This window comes from Solea solea, chromosome 6, assembly GCF_958295425.1.
Source record: "Solea solea chromosome 6, fSolSol10.1, whole genome shotgun sequence".
Lineage (NCBI taxonomy): Eukaryota > Metazoa > Chordata > Actinopteri > Pleuronectiformes > Soleidae > Solea > Solea solea.
The window spans coordinates 19379643-19395993 of NC_081139.1; the positions used below are offsets into that span (position 1 = coordinate 19379643).

At 39.7% G+C, this 16351-nt stretch overlaps 1 protein-coding gene across 5 annotated transcripts in view; it reads left to right on the forward strand.

The window, feature by feature from the left end:
- LOC131460622 (calmodulin-binding transcription activator 1-like) overlaps nucleotides 1-14914 on the forward strand; it is an 89788-nt gene extending 74874 nt beyond the window's left edge. For 2 of the 5 annotated variants that reach the window (XM_058631253.1, XM_058631258.1), the window contains 11 exons: nucleotides 1392-1540; nucleotides 2154-2338; nucleotides 2421-2499; nucleotides 3959-4226; nucleotides 4933-5471; nucleotides 7013-7155; nucleotides 7254-7503; nucleotides 8175-8243; nucleotides 9021-9166; nucleotides 9793-9864; nucleotides 11664-14914. In XM_058631253.1, the coding sequence (XP_058487236.1) occupies nucleotides 1392-1540; nucleotides 2154-2338; nucleotides 2421-2499; nucleotides 3959-4226; nucleotides 4933-5471; nucleotides 7013-7155; nucleotides 7254-7503; nucleotides 8175-8243; nucleotides 9021-9166; nucleotides 9793-9864; nucleotides 11664-11739 (1976 nt within the window). In that variant the 3' untranslated portion in view covers nucleotides 11740-14914. Of the gene's footprint in view, nucleotides 1-1391; nucleotides 1541-2153; nucleotides 2339-2420; nucleotides 2500-3958; nucleotides 4227-4932; nucleotides 5472-7012; nucleotides 7156-7253; nucleotides 7504-8174; nucleotides 8244-9020; nucleotides 9167-9792; nucleotides 9865-9999; nucleotides 10031-11663 lie in introns of all 5 variants that reach the window. The other 3 variants (XM_058631256.1, XM_058631255.1, XM_058631254.1) reach the window with 3 other exon arrangements.
- The last annotated feature ends 1437 nt before the right edge of the window (nucleotides 14915-16351 follow it).

A 16351-nucleotide genomic window follows, 5' to 3' on the forward strand; every position in this document is an offset into this window, starting at 1 on the left:
TTAGTTAACAAAAAAATTACTCGTCCTACTCAGTCTGGGATTATTATCAATAGTCATAGTATTGTTTAATTTATTACTAACAGAGAAACAATTACATTACGTTACATTACGTTTAGCAGACGCTTTTATCCAAAGACAGTACAATTCAAATAATGCATCACCAATGCAGCTTTATAAACAGCTCCAACTGTTGTTGTATTTTATAATAAAATAATAAAAATAAAATATGATGTAAATTAAAAAAAAAGTTCAATACAATTGAACAAATGTATGTTTCATTCCAATGAAATTGAAAGTACATTTTTATTTACTCCAGGTTTACTTCATCTATATTACTTTTGGACAACCTTTATCAAAGTTTAATATTAGAACTAAATATCAACATGGAAAGAAACAAAGCCAAAGAAGACAGTCATTTTAAAGATGTTTAATCTAATTTTAATTCAATTTGGTTTGGGTTATGAACAACTTAACCATGAAAAAAATACAAATAAAAACTGTCAACACAGATAAAATAGAAGCAAAGCCAGAGTGGATGGTTGTAGAAGTTCACATACTTAATGACTTATATGTGCTGCTCTATATCCATCCTAACATAAATAAATAATAAAATCATAAATAATAAACCTACATGTCAGATTAAAGAAGTGTAAAGTAGAAAGAATATGAACACATTTGAAACACATTTTCATTCATTAACTTCAAAAGAAAAGGGGGTTTAAATGACTCCTTCATCCCTGCTTCATTCTCACTCAGTGTTTCTCAACTTTTTACTCTTTTTAAAGTTACTCTGTCCTTTTTGTGGATGTTTGTGTGTTTTAAAGCTTAAAGCAACATCTGTATCAGGATGTGTGTGTGCGTTAACTAATCATCAGTAAACCATTAGTTAATGGTTACTTAATGTTTATTTGTGTATGTTATTTTAAAGTGTGTAACAGCTGAAGTTTATTTTGTGTAGCAGGGTGTTTTGCTTTCTATTCAAATGAGCTGTAGTGCTGGGAAACTCACATCCACTCCTGACTGGGAGAGTTTTATTTTGGGGAGGGGGAGGCGTGGTTTGAAGGGGAGGAGCCTAAGCCTTTGTGTCACTCTGATGGCCGCATGCGTCCATTCAGCTGCAGACAGCAGAAAGAAAAATAGAAGTGAAATGAGTAAGTGAGACGACAGCGGCAGCAGCAGCAGCAGCAGGTGGGATGTAAGCACTGCAGCAAAACTGCAGCAGCACTGAAACAAAGGGTCACAGTCACACACACAAACATGCAGGACACACACATTTGAACTCAGCTGGGTCTCAGTTTTTCTCTCGCACAGAAGTTCTTCTTTTTCTAACCTTCTCACACTAAAATGTTCTAAATCAAAACCTTTAAAATTTACCACCTCTATTTCTCCAGATACCCAGTTCAGGATGTCCATCTTGGAGCGTCTGGAACAGATGGAACAGAGGATGGCTGAGATAACCAATCAGAACCCCAGCTCAGAAACCACGGCAACCAAGGGCGGAGGAGTGGAGGGGGGAGGAGCCACTGATCAGCAGTCTCAAGTAACGCAAATGGGAGGAGGGAATTTAGTTGGGATGAATTTTTCATTTTCAACCAAGGTAGAGATAGATAGATAGATAGATAGATAGATAGATAGATAGATAGATAGATAGATAGATAGATAGATAGATAGATAGATAGATAGATGTGAAAAACAAGTCTTCATTGAGAATTGAATGCCTACAAATGAAGTTATTCATATTAAAACAAGACATAAATATCTCTTATATAATACAATAGTTGCATATATTTGATCACTTTAACACCAGCAGGTCTAGGTAAGTTTTTGTGAAACATTATTAGGTTTGCAATGGCTGTGACTATTGATCAGTTAATTTGATTATTATCAATTACTAAATTAATTGCCAACTATTCTGATGATGTTTGATAGTTTTTTTGATAATTAAAACAAGTTATCTGGTTGTTCAGCTTCTTAAATGTGAATATTTTCTGGTTTCTTTGCTACATATAACAAAGAAATCATTAAAACTGAATCAATTTGGTTTGTGGACAAAACAAGACATTTGAGAACATCATCAATTGATGTTTTTCCAACATTTTCAATAAGACGACTGACATGTTTCACTCACTGTGTCCCCCCCCCCCACCATCCAGATGTCTCCTGATCAGGGTTCATTTGAGGGCCGTGTGGTGGTGGTATGTGAGAAGATGATGTCTCAGTCGTGCTGGGCGTCTTCTAATCAGCTCGTACACAGTAAGAACTCCAGAGGAATGACCTTACTGCATCTGGCTGCAGCTCAGGGCTACGCGGGACTCATTCAGACGCTCATCCGCTGGCGGTGAGTAAGACACAATAATGACAACGTGACTGACGTGAATGTGCAGACGGTGCAGATTAACTTTTGTTGTCTTACCTCGCAGCACAAAACACGCTGACTCCATTGACCTCGAGCTGGAGGTGGATCCTCTAAATGTGGACCACTTCTCCTGCACTCCACTGGTAAGTGACTGGTGTCTTTAATTGTTTTTTAAAGGTCCAGTGTCTAATATTTCTGTAGCCTGAGAATAAGCATTTTATTTACACTTCAGGTAAGGGCCTTGCTCTACAGAGGCCGTCATCTTGTGCTGCTATGTGCTGCCATCTAACATTCACATGTTAAAGTGGAACAAGAACAACATTCTTGTAGATACAGTAGATCTGTAAGACTTTACTGTGCGCAGAAGAATTTCTTACATGTATTATAATCTGCAATTACTAATGTTGATAATGTTACCCTGCCGTTTTAGAGGCTCGAAAACGTATATAAAAACTCCACTGGCTTCATTTTTGTTTGAAAACTCCGGGGCTGCATTTTAGTCTGGATGAGTAAAACCTGAGACCTTTGGAAACTGAATTTTGGCTGTGAAGGAAAAGCTAGGTTCACACTTACTTTAAGTTTCACTGGTCTAATAATATATATTTCTTTTCTTTTTTTCAAATCCTAATTTGCTGTTGTTTGTCATTATTCAAATTAAACAGCAGAGGGCAGTGTACCTGAATGGTCACTTCATATATAATGTTTTTTGGCATTTTGGTACAGATGCACAACACTTTAGATACAAAGCTATGATGTTCAGCTGGAGGCAGATTGCCTTTTTCTCCCAAGTTTTTTTTATTTTATTGGGCTTTACAAAAGCATAACATTTGTAACAAATATTAAATTGTGCATTTTCTTTTATTAAAACAAAAGCAGGAAATTACATAATTATGTTGACACATTGCTGTATACTCAAACAAGTAAAAAGAAAATGAACACAACAACAAAAATGTATTAAAAAATGCTCCTCTAGATGTGAACAAAAACACCATTGGTCAAAAGCAACAGCATATGATCCACCTTACAGTCAGCACTGTCCCAGTTGTTTCAGTCAGGGACGAGTGGGAGATCTGTCCTCTTCAAACTTCACCAAATCCGCCGTCGCAGCCAGATGACATCAGTCTTATTTTTTGAGGAAATAAAGGATGTCTTTTAATCCAGCCGGTGCACCAGGGCGATTCTGTCGATTTAATATTAATCCTCTGGCCAATAAGGTGACATCTTGTAAGAGAAATAGTATTTGGCTCTACTTTTTCCCCAGTTACCTCTGACAGGGTGTTAACAATATCTGTACATCTATTCGGTACATCTACATCTATCAAGAAGGATGTTACGACACTATCATAAATCTTGGCCAACCGAGCCTTAGTAAAAGTATGGTGTACTAATTTACACTAAATTTAATACAAATACAGGATTTGTGTACACGTTTTAATATCTCTGTTCAGACTTCCTCAGATATTGATGTGATATTGACTGATATCTGTCTTAAAACGTAAATGTCACGTTAAGGATGTGGCCTGACACAGCTGACCTTTAAGTGCGAGTGTCTATCTTTCCGTGCCTGTGCGTGACCTGTGTTTTTCTTTTTCTTCTCCCCAGATGTGGGCCTGTGCTCTGGGCCACACGGAGGCGGCACTGGTGCTTTACCAGTGGGATCCACGGGCTCTGTCTATTCCCGATTCATTAGGACGCTTGCCACTCAACATTGCTCGATCCAGGGGCCACACTCGACTGGCTGAGCTCTTAGAGCAGCTGCAACAGACTCCTCAAGCTCAGGGCCAGCCTGCTGACACATGGATGGACAGGTGGAGGGGGGAGTCACGGATGAGTGGAATAAGCAACAGCCCCACTCCAAACCCTAACTCAGGTTGGAGAGCGTGCAGCATTGTGCTAATATTATTTGTTTTTATATCCTCTCCATGTTTGCATTAATGGAAAAATAAAGTTTTATCTTTTCATGCACATTCAAGGAGTAGTGCAGAAACATTTAAAAACGACACCGACCGGACTTCATTACCAATCATTAGAAAGTTAAAAACGACAACCAGCAACAAATTGTTCAAGAGAGTGCAACAGTTTAAGATTAAATGTGGTAAAAATTGGTTGTAGGGACAAAAAAAGTCTTAAAAAGTTGATAGAAGTAATGAATATGTGAATAAACATGTTAAAAAAACACATAATTGATTTAAAAGATTCAAAGTAAAAGACAAAATGAATATAAAAGGTATAGGCACAGTTCATAATCGACAAAGAATGATTTAATTTGCAGGGTTTAAGTGGAGTATAATTTATTTTAATTTTAGTTTTCTTATTATTTTGAATATCCAGTTGTTGTTTAATTGTCAGAATCAAACTGCAGATTACTAAGACAGATCATAAGTTTTGTTCAAAAATGTTTTTTAAATTACAAAATTTGTGATTAAAAGAACGTTCATATTTCATGGCCGTCGGCTCCTCCTGATTTCATAAGATCAGCATTGGTATCTGCCACAGAAAAGCCCATATGTGGTGACCTCCAGTATTGTAGGAATTCATGTTGTCATTATCTTATTTTCCATCGTGTGTTTCGTCAGAGCTCAGAAGAGCCAGGACCGAGAGCCAGCCAGACAACCAGAGCCAAGGCTGGAGCCAAACTGGACTCCGAGCCCCACAGGGCAACCAGGGAGAGCAGGGAGGTCCACCCCCAGCCAAGAGACTCAAACCCAGCCCAGACGCCCAGCAACAGCTTGCTAACTCAACGCCCAGCACCAACACCCTCAACTCCCTCCTCAGCACCTCCCAAAATCCTAACTCTATGTGTTCTCTCCTCCCCAACACCCACACGCTACAAACTCAACCCTCCAACCTCAGCTGTCAGAACACACCTCCTGCCAGCGCCAGCCCTAACCGGCCTCAGCTCCCCAGCTCCCCATTCTCCCACCTGCAGGCCAGGATAGGGGAGTCTGGAGGGGGCACCAGGTGGAGTCTGAGACAGACTCTTGGGCAATGTAGCCTAGCCAGGAGGATTTTAGGAAAAGAGCGACTGGCCAGTCACCTGCGCCAAAGAGTGCTGTCTGACAGGGGAGAGGAGACAGAGCTGCTGACCTATCAGGAGAACACTGAGGACCTGCAGGTAGGGGGAGCGGATTGTTAGGGGCAGTTTGGATCTTGTTCCTTATCCAAAATTGAACTCTTTGTATTATATGTGATGGAATATGTGTACAGCTTGCTTGCATGAGCTCCGTGTTTGTGACGAAACTATGGAAACAACCCTCCACAAATCTTGAGAATAAGGAAAAATTCTTGTTTTAGGGGTCGTTCACATGCAGCTTGAACAAAGGTGTTTTTAAAACCAAGGCTTTTCTGTCACAGCAACAAAAACCTGGGAGCTGCTGAGACAACTGAAGTTGCTGCAGCTTCATGGAATTAATTCATGCTTTAAACACAGAAAATAAATTCCCTCACCCCAGATTTGCTATTCAACTTGTATGTGGAGAAACAAGAAAAACCCCAGTGTGTCTGGGTTAATCCTCTCCTTAATCACCCAATTCAGGAGGTTTATTTCAGAGTCAACTGTTTTACCAGCTTCATTGGCTCGCGTATCAAAAGACGTGCTAAAAATGCCTGCTGCATTCCAAAAAGTTTTATTTTTAATCCTTCCAACTCGACGCGGACCCACAGGTGCGGTGCAACAAATCCACTTTGTGACCATGTTGCTCTTGTGTGCTATTAAAAATAAGAAATAATGTATTCCTACGTTCTGAAGATGCTGCATGTGAACAGCCCCTGAAGCTCATTTGGAAAAAAAGAACATGTCAAACCATGTGGAGAGCCCAAAGATGATGATATGATTAAGTGTTGATAAGAAAATGAAGCATAAACACACCAAAGAGGTATTGGGTAAGGATTGAGGGCATTATTTTGTGTAATTTATTGTCTACAGAAACTGTCTATATTAAATGTGTCATTATAAAAACACCTGGTGCAGGTTTATCAGTGCTGTCGTTATTACTCAGTCTCACACAAGCGGAAACGTGAATGATCCAGTGCACATATGTAAGAAAGTGGAAAAATAAACAACGCACATGTACTAAATTCAGTAGCAAAGATGTATCAGGACCCAAATCACACAACTAATTTACAGCCATATCTGTAATAATATCATTTTGAATGAATAACCAAATCATTTCCAAGAGATGTTTGGTACATTAACAACTTCATTTTCTGCATGATTTATGCACATAAATCTAAATGAAAAGGTTGGAAAATATTCAGCTAATTTGTTTGGGGATCCAAATAAAATCTCCTGCAACCCATCTGTGGGTCCTGACCCAGTCTTTGGGAACCAGTGCATTAAAGGAAGCACTGTAAGCATTTGGGCTTGAACAAATAATAATTTTATTTAGGATATTGAGATTAATTAGGCATACAAAAACATGACAGTAAATTCTATATACATACATTTTATGATGCAATTAAATCTGATCATAAGAATTCTAACTGTGACTATAATATTTTTGCAGGGATTAAATGTGAGCACCATAAATCTGAGCATACCTACAGCATAGGTTACTTTAATACACAGACTTGTGTCCTCAACACATAGAAAAGTGTTTTTTTGGGGGGGGCAACTGCTGTTTTGGAGCTAATGTGTGTCCTTTGTGTTTGTTTCAGATGGACATTACAATGTTAGCTGATCACATCATGGAGGCGTCAGGTGCTCGGCTCAAACAGGAGGCTGTGGAGACTGAAACAGAGTCCGGGAGGATCAGCAGTGACGTCAGGTTACTGTCTGGTTACCTCAGCGAGGTGGAGAGGTGAGTAAGGAATAAACATCTGTTTCAGCAAACTCCTCAAATACCTTTTTTTTTCTTCTTTTTTTTTAAAATTGCTTTGCCCCTTTGTTTGTCTCCAGATTCTTGAACTGCAAGCCCCCGACTCCCAGCCCCAAACCACACTCTCTCTCAGGGCCCGAGGATCAGCAGAGTCCTCAGGCTAAGCAAGCCCCGTCCTCCTCCCCCTCTGACTGGAACTCCTTCCTCTGTGCAGCTATGAAAGAGGAGAGGTTGAAAAGTAACTCCTCCTGTCTAGCCATGACTGAAGCAGAGCAGGCGGAGCTGTATGAGACCATCAGACATGCCCTGCACGCCCTCAGAAAACACAAGGTACAGTTACAAAGACTGTAAACTAAACTAATGTTTTCTTTGACAATTAAAGAATCTAACATCTTTTCAAATCATCTTTCCTTCCATTTCTCTATTTTTTTAAAAAGAAAAGTTCAAAAATCAAATTCATTTTGTCTTCTAGTCTTTAGAAGTTAGGAAGATATATCAACAGAAATTAAATATAATATTTAAAGCTGTTGTGCAAAACTTCTTCAAGAAGTATTTATGTATACACTGCAGGAACCTCTACATTGAGCTTAACAAATGCATTAGACCTACACCCAATGGAAGTTTTATGCCACAGCTGCCCCTAAATTAACAGCATTGATCATTATCAAAATTGTTCTTATGTTTCTCTAATGGTTAATACACAGCTCTTTAACTGAAATGATATTTTTAATGCTAAAATAAAGTTATTATTGTTATACATGAATTTTCAAATGTACTGTTTTACAGAAAAAGTATTAAAGCACATTATTGTTTCTTGATTAAGATGTCAAATTATAGTTATTTACTTGCATTTATGAACATAAAAAGTAGTTTTAGTGGTTGAATGTAATGCTTGATTCATTTGTAAAATATTCATGTTTTCTCGTTTTATGACAGGTGGTCTATTACATTTGTTAAGAACAAATAATGTTTAACATGTGAATTATTTTCATTCCCCTCAGGGTCCCATTCAGGAACAACGCAAAGAGATTGCAGCAGTGATTCAACGCTGCTATAAGAGATATAAGCAGGTAAGGTTTGACTGTGCAGCTTGTGATTTTTTTTATTGGTTCAGATAATTTAGTTATTGACAGTGCAAATTGGTAATGCAAATTTGCCTCAAGGCTATTTTTCATCTGTTGTCCCTGAGTCTCTCCAAATACAGGATATAAAATTGAAATTACAGAGCAATACTGACTTATCAAACTTTAATCATATTGCCAGAATAATTCAACATTCACTTCACTATCTGAGTTCTTCCTAAATGTTTTTTTTACATGGACTGTGTATAAAAATGGACATGGTCTGCCAAATGAAAAACAAACTCCTGCTTTGAAGCCTCAAGGTTCACAACTGACAGTTTTTTGAAACTGAACACTAATATCTGCTGTGCTTAATCATCTATTTTCCTCTACATGGGAACACAAAGTACACAATGTACATCCTGTTGCATTGAAGAAGAGCTGAAAGTAGTGACTGGGATCATTTACTCTTTACTCTGACGCTATAAATAATGTGAGAAATAGAGGCTCATTTTCCTGATGTCCATTAGAAAAGGAGTCGCCCCCTGGTGGCTAACCGCTACTTCAAACTGGAAGACTTTGTCCATTTTTATTTGCAGTCAGTGTGATTTAACATACAGTAGATTCACTGGTTTAAACTTAAACTATGACACACTTTAATACATTTGTTATTTTGTTCTCTGGCGTTTTGTTTCCCCACTGCCTTCTTCTTCTTCTTCTCCTCCTCCTTTTGCCTTCTCTTTTCTCTCTCCATGATAAATAAATTGCTGCTCTTTTCCTTCCCAGTATGCACTTTATAAGAGGATGACCCTGGCAGCCATCCTGATCCAGAGTCGTTTCCGGAGTTTCCATGAGCAGAGGAAGTTCCAACAGAGTCGTAGGGCAGCGGTCCTCATCCAGCAATACTACCGCTCCTACAGACACTCCCTTGGGTACTTTACAACACACAGACACACTCAGACAGACGTGTATTGTATTCACTTGAAATAAAAAAAAAAGAAGGTCACATTTAGCTGAATTAATGAGATCATTTCTGCTGATAAAAACCAAACTTGTTTTGCTTGTCACATGTAAATGTCGTCCTTTTGTAGAAAACAGAAGTTTACACATTTAAAATCAGCTGTGCAGTGGATAAAGAGTATGTCCACTTAGAGGAAACAAGCCTGGCTAAGGAGCTAAGGAACTCGATCTAACATTAGAGATGTTAGATCGAGTTCCTTTGCTCCTCACATAGAAAGTCAGCGCTTCACTCTGTGTCACATTTTACATTGACTTGTTGTCTATAGCATATAAACATTTTCTTCGCAGATACAAAAGCATCTGATCAGGCCTCCAAGTGTCCAAGTCTGTTTCCCATAACTCTAAGTTAAGTGTTAAAAGAACTCTATAAGTTCTTTTAACACTTAGTTCTTTTAACACAATTCATTTCTTATCATTACAGGCAGTAGAAATTAAACTAGGAAGCAAGCTTTCAACAGGACTTGGTCTGCAGTAGTTCATCAGGGATTAAATATGTTTCAGAATATCTGACACACATACTCTGTGTCTCCTCCTGCAGCAGCCTCCTCACTAAAAGACAGAACCAGGCTGCTCGCAAGATCCTGAGGTTCCTGCTCCGATGCCGCCACAGGTGAGACATGAATACATCTGTGCACTCGCTCTCAAACACCACTGCTCATCATGTACATTACCCACAGCCCACTGCCACATGTGTGCTCACTGCATTGGTGCTAATAGTTGGTGTTGTTTTACTGTTCCTGTGAAGCCCCTTGATGGACCATAGGCCTCTGAAATGGGTGAGTCGTCTCCCCCCTCTCCTCTCTCTCCCTCTCTTTTGGTGGCTGATGCCTAATTTGCATGTCAGCGGAGGGAGTGGGAGAGGAGGTTGTGGATTATAATCCTTCTCTCTCTCTCTCTCTCTCTCTCTCTTGATCTACTACCTACCAGCCTCTCTCTCTGTTTCTCTCTCCGACGACTGCTGAATGATGTTGGTTCTTGTGCATGACTGACAGGTAGATAGAGGAGTGATTCTTGCATATGGTCTTCCTGGGGGCATGTTCTGACTGACATCATGAAGGGACGCTAAGTGTCTTGCTTGGCCTGACAATCTCTTTTTTTGTGTGCCTTGATGGTTGGGGGAGGATAATAGGATGGAGTGTGTGTGTGTGTGTGCGCTGGGTGGGTTTAAAAATAAATCAATCTGCTGTTGAGTATGGCCATTTGATGCAAAAGTGGTAAAACAAACACAAGTCACGGTTTGTCGGGATGACTCCATAGCACTTTTTCTCGTGCGATACCAACATCAACATCATGTTTGTACATCTTTTAAACTACCAAGCTGTTCACAATACATTTGTGCTGATGCATTTTCTACCTTAGGCTATTTAAGAAAAACATAATGTACCAACTGTGTGAGGGGCCGTTCACATGCAGCGTCTTTTGAGTGCACACATACTGTACGTTATTATCCGTGGAGACGAATGCACAAATGAGAGCAAGGCAAAATATCTCATCTCTCTGGAGAGCAGCGAGAGCTTTCAACATGTCTGCCGATACTCAGGCCAAAGAAGTACGTGAAATTGGTCTGTGATTTTCTTTCTTAGTGTTCAAATAATTTGTCCACATAGAAACATTACTTTCCCTGCAATCATTTTCAGTAGTGATTAAAAGCTTTTCTGTAAACATGGCACTCACAATGTTTACATGGACACAAGTAATCGGAATAAAAGCTTGATTGGAATAAAAATATGTCATCTAAACATGACAATCAGAAAACTCTGATTCGACACAGCCCATACGGACAGGGCTGGTATATGCTGAACGTCGTAAACGTAACCTATTTTTCCGTTTTGTTACTGCTGTGGTTAGAATAGTGAACAGACATGAACGACTCAGATACAGAAGATGACGGAAAGTGAGACGGACAGTGGACGGTGAGGGGACAAGCAGACACGTGCACGTACACGTTTCTTTACTACAGAAGTGAAACTTCTTCTTCTTCTGCTTCTACTACCAGAGAATTAGACAACGCTGCACTTCTGACCGAACACCTGATGCATGTGTACACACACCACAATCAGTAGTAGACGACAAAGATAGCAACAGAAAGGTGGAGCTATGACAACTTTAACTTTCCCAAAGTTGCGTATTGGTTGAAAATCCAAAAACACAAGGGTGGTTTTGAGACTTTTCCACTCTGGGACCGGTCTTCCGAAAACAGCGTTTTAGGGCTCCCAAAAAAAAAAGGTTTTGGATTCTCCTAAACTCGTTCTTGTGTGAGCGGCCCCTACAAATAATCTGCTCCTATTAAGTATCCTATTAAGTTGACCAGTATCGGACAAATACTGATACTGGGTCTCATATTCGGCTCATCCCTAAAAGTTACTGTGCTGTGACAAACTCACTATAATGTGTTTTCTTTTTCCTCAGGGCCAGAGAGCAGAGAAAGGTCAGGGGTCCTGAGATTCCACCACCCGGCCCCACACACAGCCCCCTCAGCCTGTGAGCAACCTCTACACCCTCCCTGTTCTCCATCTTCCCCCCTTTGTTTTCGTTCTCCTCCCCCTACATCTCCCCCAGACTCTATCCCCCCTTTCGGTCCCTGTGTCTCCTCCCCTCTCCTTTCCTCCTCTTGCCCCTCCACTCTCACCCTCTCTTTCCCCTCTTCTCTCAAGAGGGAAAAAAAAAAACTCTTCCCAGACAGACTGAGGACAGGATAGGTGTCCATCATGGCAGCTCAGACAGACAGACTGCTGGGCAGAGCCCAGGGACCTGGCTCTGCCCACTGATCCTCCTCCACAGTTTCACTGGGAGGCCATCACATTAACCTCATGGCATTCTTTGCACTCTTCATGGGTATGTTTCTTTGCAAGTTAAAAAGTCGGCGAGGGATCGCAAGGAAGCGTACGACAACCACGTCCTGCCGCTCATGGCAGCGATTGGACGCGGGCGAACGGCGTGAGACGACTTTGACATGCAGACAATTTACAAATCCTGTTGCGTTTTGTACCCAAACAGTGATCCATGACAGAAGAAGGAAAAAAATGAAACAAAAACCAAAAGACTCACTTATATGTTGCATTTGCATGCAAGATTTTTTCGCTTATTCCTCCTCTCCATCATCCAGAACAAGCTATAGTGGCAAATCACTCTGCTGACTCAGTATATCACAGTATCACCAACCACTCTGACTCACTGGCTTAAAGACCTATTTATCAGTCACCCGATCCAATGGGGAGGAACTGCACTTGAATGTAAGAGGGGCATTGTTAGAAAAAGGGCGGGGGTCTGAAAAACGATGTCTTAATTTGTTACATGGACTTTGTATGGAGTCGTTCTCAGAGGCAGCACTTTGCTCGCCTGACGTGGTGTCCGTGTTTGTTCAATTCAATGCATGTGTTTGAGCCACGAGCTCCTGCATGCTCGCCAAACTGCTTTAGTGTTGTTTCTTTTTTCGTATTTCTATGTGTAGTTGTGTCTCACTTACGTCCTCATCAACTTATCCTTGCCCTGTGTAATGTGAACTGTGTAAGGACAAATGACTTATTTTGGGTGCTTCTCTTTTTTTGTTTTGTTTTTACTTAATTTATTCAAGGGTATAATTATTAATTTGACTGGCTCAAGAGTGGTTTCGCTTGAGACTGGTTTTCCCCCCTTGTGTGGTAAAATATGACATGTTCCAATGGTTAAATGTCTCTGTTAGTTTGTTCTTTGCGTGAACCTCTAAATCCTAACTGTGGTTTTGAGGAGAGAGTCACATACCATTGCCTTGACTTCTTCTTGACTCTGAGAGGTCTCTATGCGTGCTCTGTACAGGACATGGGTCCTATACCTGCCCCTAAACAGGGCATTGGTCCCCATATTAGCCCATACGGGCGATCAAATCCATATTTTGGACTATTGCATATTCCTGTATATAAACTGACGAGGTAAGGGGATACGAGGACCCTGAAACTTTTTCATAAGAGGACTGTATTTAAGATTATAAATTATTTTACTCCCATAATGAGAACTTAAAGACAGAGGTCTGGGTACACAGGATGGCTGTATTGCTTGTAAATAATGTAGATATTACAAATGGAGTCATGTGCATGAGACAAAGAAACAGCAAAAAGAACATGTTAGTGGCTATGGACTGTGAGAGGATTTTAACTGCTTCACTTTAAGAGTATCCAGTATAAGTGTTACTGAAAAGAACATTTTGTTAAAGCATGCAAAACTGAAAAATCTAATGTTAGAGTTATAAGTGGGAAAACAAAAGTTAGCTGAAACAACGATCTTTCAGACAACACATTTACACTTTGTGCTTTTGTTTCTTGGCTAGTAAAAATTAAACCCTTTTTGCCAGTAGTGCCAATTATTATGAATGCTATTTTGCCTAACAATATATATTATGTTGGGGAAACCAACACCCGAAAGCTGTCAGTAAGACCCACAGAGGCAACACACGCACACACAAACACAAACATGCACACAATAAACCGTAGAAGAGATCTAGTGCTCGCTCAACCGTAAAGCTCCCTACAAGTTCTGAAGTTTGTCTGAGGCAGACTGTCGTGTATGTGATGAGGATGATGATGATTATGATGATGATGATGATGATGATGCAAGTATGAAAATTATGATTGTTTTCATGTCAATGCAATGACCCAAAAAAGGGAACGGGGGTGCTACATTCTTAACAATGTGGTTGTACTTCAGCAACATAACAGCTTTTAAGACCATTAATCACACGTTCAGCAGATCCAGCCTGGCCTCCAGTCAAAGCACTCCATCCTCAAACAGAATGTCTCCTCCTCCCCCCCTCCCCAACCCTAGTTTCTGATTTATTTTTGCATATCATTTATATCGACTTTTCCTTTTCTCTGCCATTGTCACTGCCATTCATCTTTGATGTGTACGCTTAACTTCTGGAAAGCTCTGTTTTAGAAAGTGCCTGCTCAATAACAGAAAAGTGCAAGACAATAATCAGGAAAAATGTCTATTGTATGTTCCTTCAAAAAAAAAAAATAAGCTGTGAGTGCTTGACAGTGTTAAACTCTGCCCAAACCCATGGTAGCTGTAATTTGTCGACGGTATGAATGAACCCATATGGCCTGATGGATTCTGTGTTTATGAGACAAAATGACAGTGTCGCCTAATGCCCCGTTTGTCTGTGCATTTTTTCAGTATTAGAAGAAAAAAAACAATATTATAATTCAGCCTCTGTTTAACGTCCCAGTGTCAGTGTTTGGGAGGAAAAGTGTGGTGTTTTTTTCGTTGCATGGATTCACTTTGTTCTGTCTTTGTTCACAAAATGTTCTTGCAGCATTTAAGTGGAAGTGTAACCCAGCAGTTTTCCAGAAGAAATAACTGTCACACAGACTTTCATTCTTTGTCTTTGTCTTTCACTCACAAGCAATCACACACAGGGAGAGACTCACACACACACACACACAAATGGGCAACACATACACAATGGTACAGTCACACACACACACACAAAAAGCCACACCCTTTCTCTCTGTGCTTATGTCTTTGGGAACAATTAAATCTCTCCCTTAGATTTTACTCAGGGTTAAAGAACAGGGAGATGGTATGTGGAGTGTAATGTCAACACACACACACACACACACTTGCAACACTGGTGACAGTGTGCATTTGTTCATCCATGTGTATGTAAAGAAACATGAGTATGTTTAGGATTCTCCGGTTGTTCTTTCACTCTTTAGTATCCACAGATTTCCAAACCATCCTCTTGATTGACAGTGTTCCTTTCACTTGTGTCACCTTTTCTACAAGGAAAATAAATCTCCAAATCCCTTATTTTATAGGCTTTTACTTGGATACGAAGTAAATTCAAAGTCATTTCTACGCATATGTTTGTCTTGAACGCACAAGATTCTTAATACAAATATTCTTAAATAATGTAAAAAAAAAAAGTTAATTCACTAAAATTGGAAGATCTTTATGAACTTATTTTCTTTATCTCTGTCACACTGAGAGACAGCCGTGGTTTGGACAGCGCTGTCAGGAGCATTCATTCAACAGTATCACTTAAATCTCCTCTCACATCAGCACAACCACACACAAAAAAACTGCTTTATATATAGTGTACATGCACAGATACACACACACCAACTCCAAATGCTTGCGCCTGCCAATACACGCAAAATACACACACACACATATAGTATGTGTGTAGCTAAACACACAGATTGCAGAAAACCCATCAGTATGTTCATGTTTGTGGAGAGGATGGTGACTGTAATAAAGAGTATGTAGTGTAAAAAAAAAAAGGAAAAAGTAAAACAACAAAAAAAAACAATAAACAAACAAACAAAGAAATATTGCCATAGTAAAAAGCTGGTAAACATGCACAGAAATGGCTTCTGTTCTCATAAGTCCGCTTAGAAATGAATGGTATAACCTTTCAGGCCTTGTTTTGAGAGGGCGTGGCCAAACACCACATGCATGCTAGAATGGTAGATCCTTATAGATAATCTATGGCTAGACCTCTCCTCGCCCTCCTCTTCTTTCACCCTGTCTTCCCTCCCTCTCTCTCTCATTTCCTGCTCTATTCCCACCTTGCCTGCTGTTGTGTTCTCCATGCTTTTCACAGTCCGTCATTCCTCTTTATTTTGTAGCCTAGTTTTTTCCTCTCTTTTCTGTTCTTACAAATGTGCATGCACAAGCATCATTAAATTGTTGATGTTTTTAAAAGAATATTTTGTTGCTGAGGCCATGCAAAGTGTTTTGAATATTGCCCTTATATGTGGAAAATGTCTTCTGAATGCTTTACATAATTTCTGCTGTAAAATGAAATCAGAATAAAAAAAGAAAATTTGCACTTTAACTTATTTTTGCCTGATGTGTATTCCTCTTGTGGTTTATGGAAGACAATGGTAGCAGTGGGTCTTGTTTTCTATTCAGACAAGAAATAAAGGTACAGGTACTTTACTATGCAGAATATCTGTTGTATATCAACTATTCTGGAATAAAATTCCCGCTTTTTGACCAGTTAGAAAAGTTTGTAATTCAAACACATTCATTGTGAGTTTTTAATCAGCCGACCAGTTAGAGGTGTTAACTGAACAGAACAACCAGTATAATTGTGTGCATTAATTTATCAGATATAA